The sequence below is a fragment of the Ammodytes marinus genome (genome assembly GCF_949987685.1).
Source record: "Ammodytes marinus genome assembly, chromosome: 11".
In the NCBI taxonomy this organism is placed as follows: Eukaryota; Metazoa; Chordata; class Actinopteri; order Uranoscopiformes; family Ammodytidae; genus Ammodytes; species Ammodytes marinus.
This window is the reverse complement of record NC_137215.1, coordinates 24,529,518-24,546,596: the sequence shown is the minus strand read 5'-3', so window position 1 is coordinate 24,546,596 and position 17,079 is coordinate 24,529,518. Positions and strand designations below refer to the sequence as shown.

At 39.6% G+C, this 17,079-nt stretch overlaps 1 protein-coding gene across 1 annotated transcript; it reads right to left on the bottom strand.

Annotated features, from left to right (window-relative positions):
- Positions 1-4,054: 4,054 nt before the first annotated feature.
- Positions 4,055-5,931, bottom strand: nkx6.2 (NK6 homeobox 2; the record flags this gene model as incomplete). The annotated part of the gene is made up of 3 exons (XM_080037231.1): positions 4,055-4,303; positions 4,623-4,792; positions 5,493-5,931. 3 exons carry the CDS (start codon positions 5,929-5,931, stop codon positions 4,055-4,057), a joined length of 858 nt encoding a protein of 285 aa, XP_079893357.1.
- Positions 5,932-17,079: the final 11,148 nt, after the last annotated feature.

Here is a 17,079-nt window from a genome sequence, read left to right as displayed (position 1 = left end):
CGTACAAGAGCGGGGAGAGAAAACTGTTCTGTGATTTATTGCCTATCCAAGAATGTTTTAAGCAGTGCCATATAGACCATGCAAGTATATATAAGATAATGTTTCATATATAGCACTCTCACACAATATTTCATCATTATTCTTACTCTAACTTATTTCTATAATATTATGGTTCTGAATGTGATATTTTAGATAGGCTTGGGTATCCTTAAAAATGTAAACGTTTTTTGTTTTTTTTTGGTAATTTGTGTTACTGCGTTATGGTGCCAAGTATCCTACACAGACGTGTGTATAAGAGTTATACAATACTTAAGTAAGATGGTAAAGGTGTTGATTTTGAAATGTTAAAAAAAACAAAGAGAGGGAAACTCTAAATGCGGCAAAGACTTTGCTTTTTATGTGCTTGCTGTGTAGCCTTCTTCAGAAGCCTCTGTTGCAAATGATTGGAGCATTAAAAGGGGGCGATCAGGAGACGGCAGCGTTTCCTTTTTATCGATTTCATTTACTACACTACAGATTTCAGAGTGTGTGTGTGTGTGTATGTGTGAAGCCGTCAGATTGATCCTGTGTGATTTTTCTTTTTTTGTTCATCTAAATCACCGCAAGTTGAAATTATGTTGTGCCTGCCGCAAAATGTATGTTCATGTCTTTTGTGATTTGGTTCGTATAGGCAAAAAATATTTTTTTCCTTTCTTTTTTTTTTTTAAATAAAGCCTGCTTGTTTTTGTTGCTGCTGGTCATTGTTATACTGTAGGAGTATAAGCCGCAGTTTTTTCTTCACTCCATCTTATAAAAAGCAGATAGAGATTTTATTCTATAGCCCCTTCATGGACGGCCTGGCCTCTACTGTAGGTGATGCAGTTCTCAAGCAATAAAAACCATTAGAGCTCAATGGCTGTTTGTCCTCATTACCGTCCCGTGTTAACTCTGTACTGCACTTCATCAAAAGGTCTTCATCAATTAGTATTAATAATGACTACCTTATCACAGCACTGTTAGGCCAAAGGGTGAGAATTACACGTGTTTTCAGTATAGGGAGTAGGCCTACCATGCTTTAATTAGCTTCAAATCGGCCTATCAGTCCACACGCAGCCACGAACTGAAAATAATATTAACATTTTTTGAGGATATTTAGAGTTTATATATTGACTGGTGTCGCCACATTGGTTCCCACGGGATGTTTTATTTTTTATTTATTTTTTTTGCAAATATTCTTATTTTAGATCATTGGAGAAAATACTTCCGCTTGATGTGCAGCGTTGGAGCCATTGACGCTTTTAATTAAATTAGTAAAATTAGCTGCGAGAGTAATTCCTATAGAAACACATATAAAGCTATTAAGAGAGGGTTATTACATGCGCTATGCAAATAACACAAATACGTTTGGGGCATTTTATGAAGCGTAGGACTATTTGATGCTGAACTTTCCCGAATATGGCTATTGAGAACTATTCCGAAATTCAACAATAACAGGCAAACATTTCAAAAAAATATATAGGCCTAATAATAAGTAGCCTAATACATATATAAAAAAATAATATAGGCCTCAGAGATATGCCTATTTAGCGGGAAAATAATTGGATACAATAAAGTAACTAAAGCCCTCAGTGAACGCAACACGTGTAGAACTGATGGAATAGGGTGACTTTTATTTTTTATTGAGTCGCATTATAGCATGTGCTCACTTATAAGCACATTGTTAATCAAAGGTTTAAGACAAACTCATTTCTGATGCTGATTTCGAGACGAGGAGTCCGAAAGCTCTCACTGAAGTTTGAAGGGTCAGGTGTAGTAGCACGAGAGAGACAAAGGGGGCGCGCTGCTATCAGGGATAGCCACACTACTCAGCAGGAGATTTCGACACAACTCCACAAACTATTTACACTATTACATTACAACATTATGAACCTGTAATAAATAATCTTTAATTAGTTCATTAATAGGCCTACTGAGCGAACGGTAGACCCCACATGAAACTATTCAAAGGAGTTGATGAATCCTGAGGTGCAGGCAAATTAAAATGACTGCAACATTAAACAGTCAGTATTAAAAGAGAAGGGACCCACTGACATTTTTGGGGAACTCTCCGTCTTGAATTGTAGGCTAATAGCTTCCTATAAAGAGCCGAACTATAACAATAATACTAATGTCTGAACTCTTCTATTGAATTTGTTGGTAGGCCTAGTACACCTTATTGAGTAATAATAAAAGTTTAACCTGGTGAGAATATACTTTCACAATGACTGTTATGGAAAAGACTCAAACTAGGCTATATCAAATGTATTGTCATATAATTACTATAATTATTAATAATCGCCTGCAGACCTCTGACGTCATACAGTCTCATTCGTTAATTCAGCATTGATCCTTGTTGCCAATAATGAAGTTCACTTATTGATAGTCATGAATTTATCTTTAATTTATATTAAGCCCATACATCCAAACAAAAGCCATAATACAACAGAAACGCTTGTTAAATAATTTATTCATAATACAAAGTGTTTTTTATTCCTTCCTATAACCTTCCCGGAAGCAATAATACTCTCTTAAATTCCAACTTAAACGATGGTCCAGTTTTCTTTCCCGCTGTGCTGATGATGAGGTAAAACATAAACTCTATCAAATAAAAGCCAAAGATAGGTGTGTGTGTGTGTGTGTGTGTGTGTGTGTGTGTGTGAGTGTGTGTCGTGGTTAAAACAAGCTGTCATTTACACTGATTATTTACAGCATTTTTGCGTCTTTACATTGTGTGTGCCGGTACTGAAACTGAGAATTGTAAAACGTAGAGAAACAAAATGAGAGGCGATTATTATTATTCTTCTTATTCTGCGGGAATCAAAAGGAGCTTTATCTGAGGAGGGAATAAGCGCGTCCGGAGGGAGAAAAGGCTGCCACGTTTCCAACTGCTTCAAACAACATAACTTATTCAGTAAAAAATATATACAATCTCACGTGGGCTACATTTCCATCTTTAGGCTACAGCACATAAGCATCCATTCTGCTCGAACCTGCGGCCCGTCAAAAAAAAAAAAATCTTCTCTCGTCTTTTAGGACAGTGGATACCCTGGTTAATCTGAGCTTTAGAAGCATCACAGGCCCCGGTTTACACCTACCGATTTAAACATGCGTCAGCGATCCGGATCAGTGTTCTGCTTCTATCAAAAGCTATAGCTTTTGTTTCAACCAAAAATAGGCTCTAATTAAAGCTGTATTAAAAACACCTCTTTTACTTCAGAATGAAAAAAAATACGAGTTTATAATGTCATTTTACTCCAGGTTAAAATATTGTGAGTCATGGAAATGATAGCACCAATTAATAAGAACATTCAGCAGTGTCATTCAGAGCTAAAGGAATGACAGCCTTCCTGACTTTAAAGGTGGCAGAGGCTGCAGACGTTGTGAAACGAAAAATACTGTAACAAGTGTCAGGAATTACACTGCAGTAAGTAAAGGTAAAGCAGCATTACTTTGTAATGAGACATATCAATAAACCCAACACTGATCCGGATTATGTATGTATGTATGTGTGTGTGTGTGTGTGTGTGTGTGTGTGTGTGTGTGTGTGTGTGTGTGTGTGTGTGTGTGTGTGTGTGTGTGTATAATATTTTCTTTACATGGACACATATTGTTCAAACTCAGGTTGTATGCGTAAAACTGATTTGCGTCGCCAAAAACAGTTTCCCGTCCCAATACTTTTGTCCTTTCAACTGAAGTCTTTTTAAAGTCCACTTCCGACAGGAGTTCTATATCTCCGTGGATTCAGTGTCTGTAAGTGGTGTTTTTTGGATGCAGCCATCATATGCGTCACAGGACCACTTTTTTGTGAGCGCGTTTTCCACGGGAGTTTTGGCACACATTCGATTATTTTTCTCTCTTTTTACGCGTTTGCTTCACGCTGTGTCGGCCAAAAACTGCGATCCTCTCAGGCGCATGTTTCCTAATGTCAGGTGGAAATGGGGTCAGAAAGAGTGCGGTACAGGTCACTGTTGGAGCCCTTTGGCCCGGACCCACACAGCCACACTGCATTGGGCCCTCTCCATCCAGCCCGGGGGCATCACAAGGTGTCCGAGCTGTTACTACAGGGGCTGATCAGCGCCAGGTTGGTGGCCTTGTGCTTTTTCAACAGTCTCGTGATTTTCTCGTCGTCTGAGTTTGGGTCCAGCGGCTTGTTGTACTCGTCGTCGTCTTCGTTGTCCGAGCTCTCCTTCATCTTCTCCGTCTCGGAGTCGTGCTTCTTCTTGGCCGTGGCCATTTCCGCCGCGTGCCGCTTCCGCCATTTGGTTCTTCTGTTCTGGAACCAAACCTGTAGAAGGAGGATTCAACAGGTTACACACGTGAACATAAGCAACCACGGCCTTAAAAAAGGCTGAAAACTCACCTCAACAGGTGTAAATAATACTAATTGAACCACACCAGTAATAAGAAGTAGGCCTATAATTAGGGTATAATACAAATATATAATTTCAAGTTGCATTAGGCTATAGCCTAAAGTTGAAATAAATTGACCGCAGCTCAGAAATTAATTATTTTCTTGAATTTCTCAGATCGTAATAAATAAGTTAAAAGTTGGCCAAATGTTCGATATTTTTCCACAATGAATAAGCAGTTTTTTTTAAACTCACCTTGACTTGACTCTCCGTCATGCCTAGAGAATAGGCCAGGCGCGCTCTCTCCGGGCCGGCCAGGTATTTCGTTTGCTCGAAAGTTTTTTCCAGTGCAAAAATCTGCTGTCCCGAAAAAGTGGGTCTGGAGTGTTTCTTCTTTCCGTCCTTGTCCATCATCATAGCCTGACCTGGATAAACAAAAACATGGACGCATGTCAGGCTACGCAAACTGAAACAATAGTAGGCTACATGTTTATAATAAAGTCCACGTGCATGCTGTTTTAAATGTAATGTGAAAAGTTAACACATTCACGCGAGGATACACGAGCCTCAAATACGTCCTAAACACCTTAATGTGCGTCTGAGCTATTAAAGATGCTACACTTATAGTTTCTCATAGTGTTATTATTATTTTACAAGATTGGAAGTCCAGAAAAAAATAAAATGTAAATGTTATGTTCCATTAAGAACGTCCAGTGTCTGTGACCTGTAAATTAATAGCCTACTATTTTGCAGTGCCATGGAGTGCTTTATAATATTTTGCTTGCCTTAGAAGGCTACAATTGTAATATTCATAAGTGATGTATATTGACAGTGTCCTTGTTATTAGCATTACACCAAGTATTAGCGCCACATTAGGTAAATATTTTGATTTGCTGTAATGACTGTGATAGGCTAGATAGTGTAGGCTAGATATTGTTAGTATGTTGACTGTGTAGTAACAAGCCTCTTACAAGCCTGAATGAAACATTTCCAAAAACTCAAGTTATGCAACAAGCTCTACAGAAAACTTTGCAATATGTTATGAATAAATGTAGGCTACGATTCATAAACTAACCATAAAAATGTACAAACTAAAAGAAGCACAGATAGACAGACAGGACTTACTAGGACAGGGAACCCGTGGGTCCCTCCATGGGGAACCCTGCATCACCCCGGGCCAGAAGATGGGCGCTCTCCCCGGCAGCTCGGCCAGAGGCTTGGGGTAACGCGACACGGCAGGGCTGAAATACATCCCCGCTGCTGCAGCTGCGGCGGCGGCTGCGGAGGTAGCCAGGCCGTTTATCCTAGGGAATCCGGAGAGCAGCTGCCCCGCCGAGGTGATGGGCCTGCCCAGGATGTCGCTTATTCCGTGCGGGGTCCCAATGGAGAAATGGGATTGGAGGCTGGCGAGCGAGGGCGCCTTGTAGCCCGCCGGACTATGCTGCAGCGTGTACGGGAACAGGGAATTCTTCATCTCGGTCATGTTGTGCAACGCCGCCAGCGGGGTGCTGCCCAGGATGAAAGCACTCTGCCGGTTAGCCTCCATCTGCCCTACCGCTAACATTTGTGAACATGAACCGCCGCTGAAGTCGCTCGGTTAAAAAAACGGGAAATACAAATTAACTAATGAGAGGAAATAAGGGGCACAGAGCGGGACTGGTGGTGCTCAGGAACCAGGCCACTTCTGCCGCCTTCACTCAAAGTATCCTGGAGGAGGAGGAAGATAGGATGGCGAAATGTTGAAAAACTTCAACGAAAACAGAACTTCTCTTTTCTCTTGGGAGAAGAGAATAGCTCGATGTAAAAGTCCCGAAATGTCTCTCCGCGTGTTTGTTTTGGTCGCAATGTGTCAGCTGGGAGGAGGCTACACGTCCGCCACAGGAATCCTTGCGGAAGTCGGTCGCTCTGATGATGTTTTTAGTGGTTTTGATGGGAACCATTAAAGGGGTCGACTTGTCTTTCCATAAATTGACTCGCTCTACGCTGAGAGTGAAGCGGGTCCCACTGATAATAGCGCAGCCACCTGCACGCGCGCTATTCCCATTGGACAGGGCTGAGTGAGACGGCGCCGTGATTGGAGGAGACAGAGACTCCCGCTGGTTCACACGTGCGGCTCTCCGCTGGACGGGTGATGCCTTGACGTGCAGTAGGAAATAGGAGTTTCCAGTGAAGCTGCATGATATGAACGAGCCTGCCCAGTGGTTATTAGCCTACGTCTGACTGGATTTATTTATGATGGATGATGATCCATGTTGCGCTCATGTGACGTTTCAGAACGAACGGGAACATAGCCGGCATAGGCTAGGCTATAGCCTACAGTCTAACGTATCATATTATAAGCCTACTTTTAGACCTATTCAACTTTTTTCAACATTGTTGTTGCTGCCTATTCGTAAAAGCTCTCCTCTTTATATTTATATTTGCCCAATGATGTCACGCCGGATGTAGCCTACATTGTATCCCACTTTTCGGTGTAGAAGCGCACTTTAGAAAATAGACTAGAAAACTTAAGCTCCTTTTCATCCTCGACTAAAACCTCATGGTTTGATTGTTAGAAGCCGCTTTAAATACTGACGATTGTGGATGTCGGGGTGTCGGAGGAGACCTCAAACGCAACAACAGACCCACTCTATTAAGTGCTTTAGCGGTGCTGTTAATGATGCGTCTCAGTCCGTGGAAATCATTGTTTCCACATATGACAAAGAATATACATTTACATTATAAGCTGTGGCCGCGGACAGTGCGAGTATATTAAAGTAGAAACGGGACCCTGTGGGTTGACCAAGAAATCCTGATGTAGCCTATGGAGGCTATAGGGTGAATTTGAACGGAGATTGAAGATTATAATTGAAAGAAAAAAGTAGGCCTATTCAACCTTTCAACTTTTTTTCAGCAATTCTTTCAATTCGATTTCATTCATATCTTTCATATGCAGTTAGGACTCGTCAACCAAGTCATCGTGTTTTCTTATTACCTGTGCACAATATTTCCTGATTGACCGCTAATTTGTTGAATAAGGTTATTCCAGCTCGTGTTCAAACCAGCCTTCGGTGAACATTACGGTTCACAATATGTCATATCATTTGATTTCATATAACCTATTTCATCAAGTAGCCTAGGCCTAGGCTATTTGAAAAAAAAAATAGGATAGCCTACAAAAATAAAAATAGTCTCTGGCCTCCCAGGTGAATTGAAGTGCATCATTACACAGTATAAAGTCTTTAAAGGACACGGCTCGGTTTTTATACGACTGAGATAATCAGTGTTTTTGAGGCAAACTGCGTTATTACGGCGAAAGTGTGTGAGAAAAAGCGCCAGGCTCCAGTCATCACTCTGAGTGCTGTAATATTTTATGGAGATGTGAGAAGGTTGTAAGAGTGAAATATGGCCACGTTAGCATTTGAAAGGCTTCAGCAAATGCACCTTGCTGCCCATTTGCTCACCAGGGGAAAAGATTGTGGATTTTAAAAGGTTTTCAACGCGAGGTGATTCACAATTTTGCCTGTATTTCTTCAGGTTGAAGGGATGCAGTACACACGCTTTCTAATTCTGTAAATGGCCCCTCTATTTCTAATTTATATCCGTATATTTCCCCCCTGATCATATACATTGGTTTTATTACCTTGTTTGAAAGTCTTTCTAAAATGATCACTATAGGAGGAGCAGGTGGAAAAATAAACATCTTGCTGGGATTTTTTTATTTATATTTTACCGTATAGCGGTTCTATTGGATCTCTCTGCTTTTTGTCAAATGTCAGTGAGTGAAACGAAGCTGCTCCTGGCTGACCCGGCGTCAGATCAATGACAGAAAGATTGGCACTTTTCTCCAGTTCATCCCCAGCCAAAGACGAGCGCTGGCAAACAGCCCGTCACCGTTAAAACATAATCGCAATTTAACATAATGACGGATTTGAATTTTAATCTACTAAATTTACAAGTGATTTAAAGTTAAAACTCTTAAACTCAAATGTGTTTCAGCCGAAGACGTGGCTCTCATTAAACCAATGGAGGGTAGGGTCTATAAAACAAATCGGATTGATGGGGAAATTATTAAAACGATAAAATAACTAAAAGCCTATAGCCTAATACTAATTACGCTCAAGCACATAGGCTGTAGCCGAAAAGTTGACCATACCCGCATTTGTATTTCAAAGATTATACAATGTTACTAAATAATTAAATTAGCCTAATAATAATAATAATAATAATAATAATAATAATAATAATAATAATAATAATTAATTACTACTACTACTACTACTACTACTACTACTACTACTAATAATAATAATAATAATAATAATAATAATAATAATAATAATAATAATAATAATAATAATAATAATAATAATAATTAAAGCCGAATAGATATCGTCAAAAATCAGAAATGTTAAAAAATACCTTTAAAATGTATTCACTAATAGGATAAGCTAAAAGGCTACATAAAAAAATAAATATTAATATTTAAATACAAGCAGTTAAATGTGAACCTGTTGCTCACAGCAGTCAGCTATTAGACTGCACTCCACATAGGCCTAAGATATAATGCTGATTTATGCGCTGAGTTCTATTGTGGTTTTTAATAATGGCTTGTTGGCCTGCTGATGGCGCGCACCGCAGGCCTTTGTCCAAGCTATTGAAGGGGGAAATAGGTTAATAAACGGCGTAGAGATAATCTTATCTGAGTGTAACCTCCGACACGCATTGGGAATTGACGGAACAGTGACAGGGAAGATAAGCAGATGTTGGGACAAAAAGACGCTTGTTGCAGTCAGTCAGTCAGTGGATCTTCTGCTGCGAGTCACCGAGGCGTTCAGGCTGCTCCACTCAGCGCCTCTCTGTCCCTCTACAACTCTACAACTCATTGTTCTCGCCTTGAACATAACTGTGTCACATTGGTGTCCAAATGACACAAATGTGCAAATAAAGAAAAATTGGCCATATTATAAATACATTTCCTATCATAGAATTTCCACAAGTTGATCAGCTAGAATTTAAAACATGTAACGTAGGCCTAGTTAGCCTACTGTCCCCATACATCTCCAGTCTTTATCTTCAAACATCCAGTGGGAGGTCGAATGGATAAAAAGGAATGAGGTAGACCTTTTCCCAACATGTGATTAGCTGCTTGTAAATGAGAGGATGGATGCACAGGAAAATGAAAATGAGCGTCTGTATACTTTGGTCGCGACCGCCCTCTAGTGGCACAGACGCTAACTGCACATGGGTGGATGACGTGCCGTGGCTTTTTTTGTGTCCAAGCGTCAAACAAATAATAAAAAAAAATGTATTCGTCAAAAAAAAATCTTATGTGGTTCACACCATGTTGCTTTACGTAGACACACTGCACATTGATGTTATACATCACTCACATTTTCACAGTTTTCAACCAAACTAGAAAAAGCTCATATGGTGTGACTGTCCCAACCACATTTCACACATTTTAAACTTGAGTAAAACTAAGAAAAAAAGTACAGAATGCTCTTACAAATGTCTATTTGGGAGTTAGTTCTTTTCAAAGTCTAGGTACAATATTTTAAATTACCTATGAATAAATAGATTTTGTCCGGGAAGTCAATGTCATATGGTGTGACACCAAATTGTGATATTTAAATGTGTAATTGCTTGAACACCTTTGGGTGGAGAGTTCCCTGTTTGATCAGGAAGTACAGAAAACATCACAGATGGACCAAGGAAGGGTCCCAAGGCATGCTAGCTGTTGTCATTTTTTGCATAAATCAAATCTTTTCTTCAATCCCAATTCCGTGCCAATTCTCAATGTCTTTTAGTGTGTTGCTTTTTACATATAAATGATAAAGACAAATACCCTTTTTTTCAATACTACACTTATATCTATGTTGTCAGATTACAGTTGGTATGCTGTTAGCATGCTATCATAAAATGACATAGCAAAAAATGGTCTGAAAGTGCATGAAACCTCATGGTGTGATGCTAAATCATATAGTGTGACAGGCTTTCCTGTCACACTATAATGCTATAAAGTGTATTTTCTTACACATAAAATGATCATTCACCTGAGTTAACACTTTATTTTTGTATGTTATAGCTTACAACTAATTTAAATGTATGTTTTTTCTTTTTTTTAAACTTGTTTGGTCCATAATCACATGAAAAAAGGTGTCTACTTGTACATTACTGTTGTTGTTCTGAGTACTGGATACTCCCTCAACCCCAAAACCTACCTACTTGAGTGGTGTCATATCAAATTATTAATAGAAAATCGATTGAAATGTGGTATAGTTCATCCAATGATGGGATATCATTTGGTGTGACGTTGGGAAATGATGAAGATAAAAAGGCTTTATAATTTATTTATTCAGTGATTCATTATAAAATCTCACTGATACACATGGAAAATACTATAAGCTATACTGACAAGTAGTTGTGTTAGATTTATAACAGAATATATTGGAATTAATCTAAAATATACCAAACAATCGATGACAAATGTCTTACATTGGGCGATGATTAAGAAAAATAATGCAAAATGTAATGTTTTTGTTCAAGAAAATGCTGAATCTCAATAAAGATAAGATGAAGAATTGTGATCAAACCAGAATACTTAAGTATATCCCAATCCCATTATAATTTAAATACAAAAACGTTCATGTCACACCATATGACAATTAAAAGCACAGACTCAAACAAATTGGTGATTATATTTCAACTAAAAATCTAAAAGACCACATACATTTTGAGAAATTTAAGAATCAGTACAACTAAACTCAATAATTCTCATGTCAAATATTAGAATATTTATTTTTAACCTTTTTTTGGGGCTTATATGTCATCCACCCACGTGTACATGAACACCTGTTACGCAGAAGCTCAGTTGATCAACAGAGCTCGTCATCACGCATCCCACGCTTCTCTGCTGGTATACTAAAGTTAAGACTTGTCTTTTATAAGGTGTATGAAAACGATGCAGACCCTCACCGAAAGCCACTGTTCCCAGCAACATTTGTGATATGTTAATCTATTCCAACCTTACTGAAGTGTGACATTTTTTTCCATCCAAATGAAGTCAATAGGGTAACCCCTGTTGACAAGTGTTACAAACTGTTGCACCTCAATAGTTTCAGCTGTAAAATGTCTTCAAGTGAAAACATTAGAAGTTAAACTAGAAGTAAGTGATTTGGTCCTTTTAGCTAACTTCCTTTCAGCGACTGCACTTTGCATTCCCCTCCCTCGTCCCTATGTCACCACCAAATCAACACACAGCCGTATTCATCAGATAGTGCTGCAATGGAGAGCAGTGAGTCATGTTCACGGGCACAGAGACCCGCCTCGTTATAGTGCTTTGTCTCCATATTGGATAAAACTGGCGGGATACTCAACATTTTATCTGTCAGTTACTGCAAAGCTGAATGACTGTGAGACCTGTGTTATGAACTGCTGCTGTCATCATTTCATTGCAGGACATCACTGCATTTCAGTTTATTTGAACAATTTACCATGCGGATAATTACTACGAGAGGATTACTGTCAGTTACCTTTTTACCTGCCTAATAGAATAACATTAGCTACATGAACTCTTTTACATTTTTCCGTCTTACACCTTTTAACTAATAACATTGTATTATGTGTATATTTACAAAATGTCTTTACATGTCAATGTGATCCATTTATTCCAACATAATTATAACCAAACATTTGTTGTAATGTGAGCTGTCATTAGTAATAATGAATAGTTACATGGTAAGTGTGTGTGTGTTCACCACCGGAGGCACTAGCGTTTCATGTCACACTCCACATGTCAAGTCCAGCCCATTATTTTCAATTAGCTGAAAAACGTAGAATTGATTATGTTTCATTTATTAATCAAAGTATTTGAAATATTATATATGATATTCCACAAAAATATATTAAAAGTGAAATACTGCACGTGAATAGGGTAACATTTTTCACTTATATATCATCATGAAACGTTGTCAGTTGATTACATACACTAAAACAATTATTATTTACTAGAGTTTTCGCGCGCGCTTTGCGCAACCTCTAGTCAGTGGAAAGTGAATAACTACATAGATATTACATACAGGAGTGGGGAAGGAATTATGGCAGATGTTTTTTGACAAATGCAATGTTTGAGTATGTCTTCATCACTTGTGGTATTCACTTTATGAGCCATGAGGGCACGCTTGGTGGATTGGCAGGGTAAATGAGGGAGTTGTAAAGGATCTCATGAGCTGCAAGGTTTGTCATGTTTTGGAGTTATTTATTAATTAAAAAATAATGTAAATGCAAAACAGCAATTCTGTCAGTCAGTCCATCTTGGTTGTCTCCCACAAACACTCTCACACTTGTTGCTGGTTTTTCTCTGCTTCAGTCAGTGTACAGCCGGCCGTGTCCCAACACACTGTGGGGCAGGAACACACCACTCTCTTGTTCTCCTGTCCTGCAGAAGACACATGGTCAGGTTATTATTACTAATCAAAAAGTTGCAATAAGAAAATGTGCGTATGCAAGATGGATTGTATCTCACCTTTACTGATTGTGACTGCAAAGGGCAGGTGAAGGAGGAACTGGAACTCCTGGGGACGGTCATGGAGAGGTGTTCTTGGCAAGAAGAATCCCTTGTTAGGGCTGACTGCTACCCCACAGTCCACTGCCCTAGGCAACATTAGCCCAACCATGAGTCTGCTCCGGTTTCTGAGGCTGCAGCCAGCTCCTCAGCAGCATGACAGGGCATCCTGCCTTCTTTGAATTGTGTCATCAGTGTTGTGTTGTATAAGGTTAGTTGTCTTTGTCCTGTGAATGTCAAATTATTACAGTAATTACTTATAAAACTTTGATCTGTGATATGAAAGTGATCTGTCATGATGATGGTAGCTGAACTGGTTAAATGTCTTCGTCATAGGAGGGGGATGGAAAAATGTAATAATATCATACATACTATAACATAATATAATAATCTAAAATAATACTTACCATGTTTGTGGCGGGGCAGCAGAGCATGGCGGCTGAAACGCTGAGTGGCTGGGAACAGAAATGAGCAAGTGTAGGTTGTTAACTTCTGACTTTTTAGACAAAATACAGTCCAATGGAATGTTATTGTATTGTGCATGTTGTCCGTGCATCATCGGCAGAAATCAATGTTGAACATGCTAGGACCTGTTCGGAGTGCTAACCCATTAAAACCAAATAGAGCTGGATGCATCCACATTGTTTTATCAGTCCTCTTACTACTAAGCCAGTTATAAAACATAAACATGCAGAGGGGGGAGCAGCAAATGATGTCCCCCACAGAAGTAGTTTGTTTGGGCCCTGGTTCTCCTGTGATTCATGTTGAACACTTTTGAATTTTGTGGTTAAAATAATTAAGCACTAGCCTGGCTCCGCCCGCCTACCTACTTCCGCCCAAATTTCATTTTCCCTTCAGTAGTCAGTCTGGTGGTGGGGCGTGTCACTACACGATCTGAGGAGCCTGCACGATATGAGGTGCGCGTGCGCAAACTGGCCGCCATCATTGACAGCCCGCTTAGCTTAAAGTGTTTTGGAGAGCCACAGACTGCACTTAAAACAGACTGTAACTCGCTCAATTCTGAACCGATTTTCATGACATTTAGTTTGTTATGAAGATATAACAGTTAATCATGCTACAGATTACGTGTTGGAATTAAATTCAGTTACGGGGCTGCTAACCCACGGACTTTGTGTGTGTGTTTGTGCTCACGGGGAACCTTTGGGGGGGAGGGGGTGAGGACGCTGACGTGCGTTGCCTAGGCGACTGCGGGCTTTCCAAGATGGCGGCCGTTCTGCGCATGCGGTCCTCATATCGTGCAGGCTCTTCAGATCGTGTAGTGACAGGGCGTATTAGTCATGGACATATAAAGAAATGGACACCGTATTGAAACATGGCGCCCATTCATTCCTATGAAAGCTGCTCATAGGCGCAGAGAAGCAACAAGGAAGTATAATCCGGAAATTCCATGCGGCCCAAAGCATTACGTAGCATGGACGTAGCGGCATTATGGACCTATCAAGAAAGAGGGCGGCAAGCGTAGCGGACTGGAGGCGGGTGTCTCGTTCTGTAGCATCTAGCCTGGCGAAAACAAACTGAAAGCCGTTAAAAGCCATTGGGCTAATAAAACGCTTGAGGTGGCGTTTTGAAATGAGAAAACTTACATTTTAATAGTATATGGTCTAAAGATAAGTATGAGCCTATGATTGATATCCAGAAAAAATGTGCAGAGACACAATCTTGTTCGCTGCTTGTACTGTGTGGACAGGGACATCTGCCTACGGGCCGCATGAAAATAAGCTCCACCCCTTACCATGCAATACCAATGGGTTGGCCACATGTCCATGCTGGCTGCTCGGAGATGGCAGCATCCTGGGGGCCTGGTATTAGTGAGATTTTTCCGAACAGACTTCTGAGTATCCAATCAGCGAACAGAGGAAGTGGCTGAGAACGACAGGTCGAAGTCGCGCTCCAGTTTCAGTTGAATGCTGCGTTCCCTTACGCTCGGAACTCGGAAATTTCCGACTTGGTAGTTCCGAGTTCCGACCTGTCTGTGTTCCAGTGCATCTGCTCGGGAAAGTATGGACGCCTACAACCTTTCTCGTCCAAATAACTAAACGTTAGGCTCTAACAAGTTACCGTTGCCAGGTACCGGTAGATCCATAGACTACAATATGTAGTGAAGTCGGAAATTTCCGAGTTCCCTGAACGCACCGTCAGAAGCCGGCTCACGACCAAACGTTATGCGATTGGTTGGCTAATCCAGAGTGGCACTGAGCAGATCCAATAGTTTTACACTTCAACAGACACCCGCCTCCAAGTGAGTTAACTTTTGCCAATTACAGCACTTCCAGACCTTCTGTACAAATGAAATGAAGTACGATGGTCTGGTAGCGCCAGGCTAATTAAGCACAACTGTTCATATGAATCAGTAGAGTTTATTAAGGTCACAAAGAACTGTTCATAGCAAGTGTAAAAGTTGTCTCAGTCAGTTATTATAGTAGTAAGATATTATAATTCTTTCATAAATGTTTGAATAGATATGCAGATTGTGTCTACATCTAACTAATAATGTGTCAATTTATATGGGTAAAGCCAGAGTTAAAATATGTGTTTAATTTTTACAACATATTTGCGTCCAAAGATTTTGGATAAAGCTTATTTTTTCATTTTATGAATAGAAAAATACTATGTACATGTCTTAAAATGTATTTTCAGAATGTTATAAGAAGAATAAGTATGATAAATCAGACAACATGAACATATCCTTCTGTAATAACCTACAGAATAGTGCAAAGAATAATTATGTAATTTTTAGTTGATGTAAGTGCTTCAGAAGTTGAGAATTTTGTGTCTTGGTTTAGAGAAGAATGTTAAGATAATGTGCTTTTAAGCCATGGGGAGACATGGGGAGAAACGAGACAGACATACCAAACTAAAACAGGAAACACAGGGACACCACCAAAACAAGACAAGACACAGAGAGACCATGACACAGAGAATACATAGTTTAGCTATCTTATACATTTTGTAGGGTGAGTTGATCTTTATCCAAAGGGTAACTGTATTGTTTAAATTCATAAGCATACACTTTGCTATTTTTGTGTAAAACCGCTTCTGTAAAACTTCAAATCTTTGCTGTGAACCTTCTCTCTCCTGAGAAGCATCAAATACACCAGAGGAAAAGCATGATCCAAACACTAGATGGCAACCTGCATCAAGAAGAACAAGACTGGTTGTGTTGGCACGTCACATTTCAAAATCACTGTGAACTTGACTATTGAGAGCTCAATATCTCATGAACGCTTTCATGTATTTTCTTCAAACTTTACACACATGTTGTCTTTGACTCAATGATTTTCTTTCCACATTAACTTCCAAATGCCACTCAGAGCTCAAGGGTCAGCTGATGGGAATGACTGTCAGTAATCTAGTGTCTGACTTAACGATGTTTCAAAAGGAAATACACACCATCTCCTGAACCTAACAGCAAGTCATTCAATCAAGACTTTGTATAGGCCTTCAAGGCGTGAGCCCCAGAAGTTCCCAAATGACCAATTTGTGCATTTAAGTAAGTTAAATCCTGTGATACCTCTGTTGTAGACACTGAAATATCAGTTTGTCTAGTGCAGATGAGAGTTTGTAAGAAAATAAATACTAGTTGACACAATAATCTGATTCTTATTTGATCTTTATTTCTTGTTAACAAGAGCCACCAGCGTTCACAGACATGCCTGAAGAAAAGACAGCCTCTTCTCAGTTTCTATAATATCCAGAATTAACACACAAACTGTTGACAACACAGGGTGTAAATGTTTTCCCCCAACTTTTTCTTTTAACTATCCCATCTTTCCTTTCCCATAACATCTGATTCTCCACCTTTTCCCGTCGTTTCTCAAAACACTTGCACTGTTTATCGTCTGTGCTGTTCACACACACACACACACACACACAGGAGGGAGTTTAAATCCCACTCCAGGCCAAACTCTTTTATAATGAGTTTACTTGTATTTAGTTTCCCAACAACTCAAACACTGTCTAACAAATATATGACCCTACCGATACAAATACACGATGATAACAGTAATTGCCCTCACGCCTGAAACTACACACAAACATGAAAAAAGACATGAGTAATATTGTCGATTAATTTAAAAAAGTCAGGTCAATTAAAAAAGGTTGGGTACTGTAATGCATATAATGCAACACTTGAGGTTGACAAAGCTC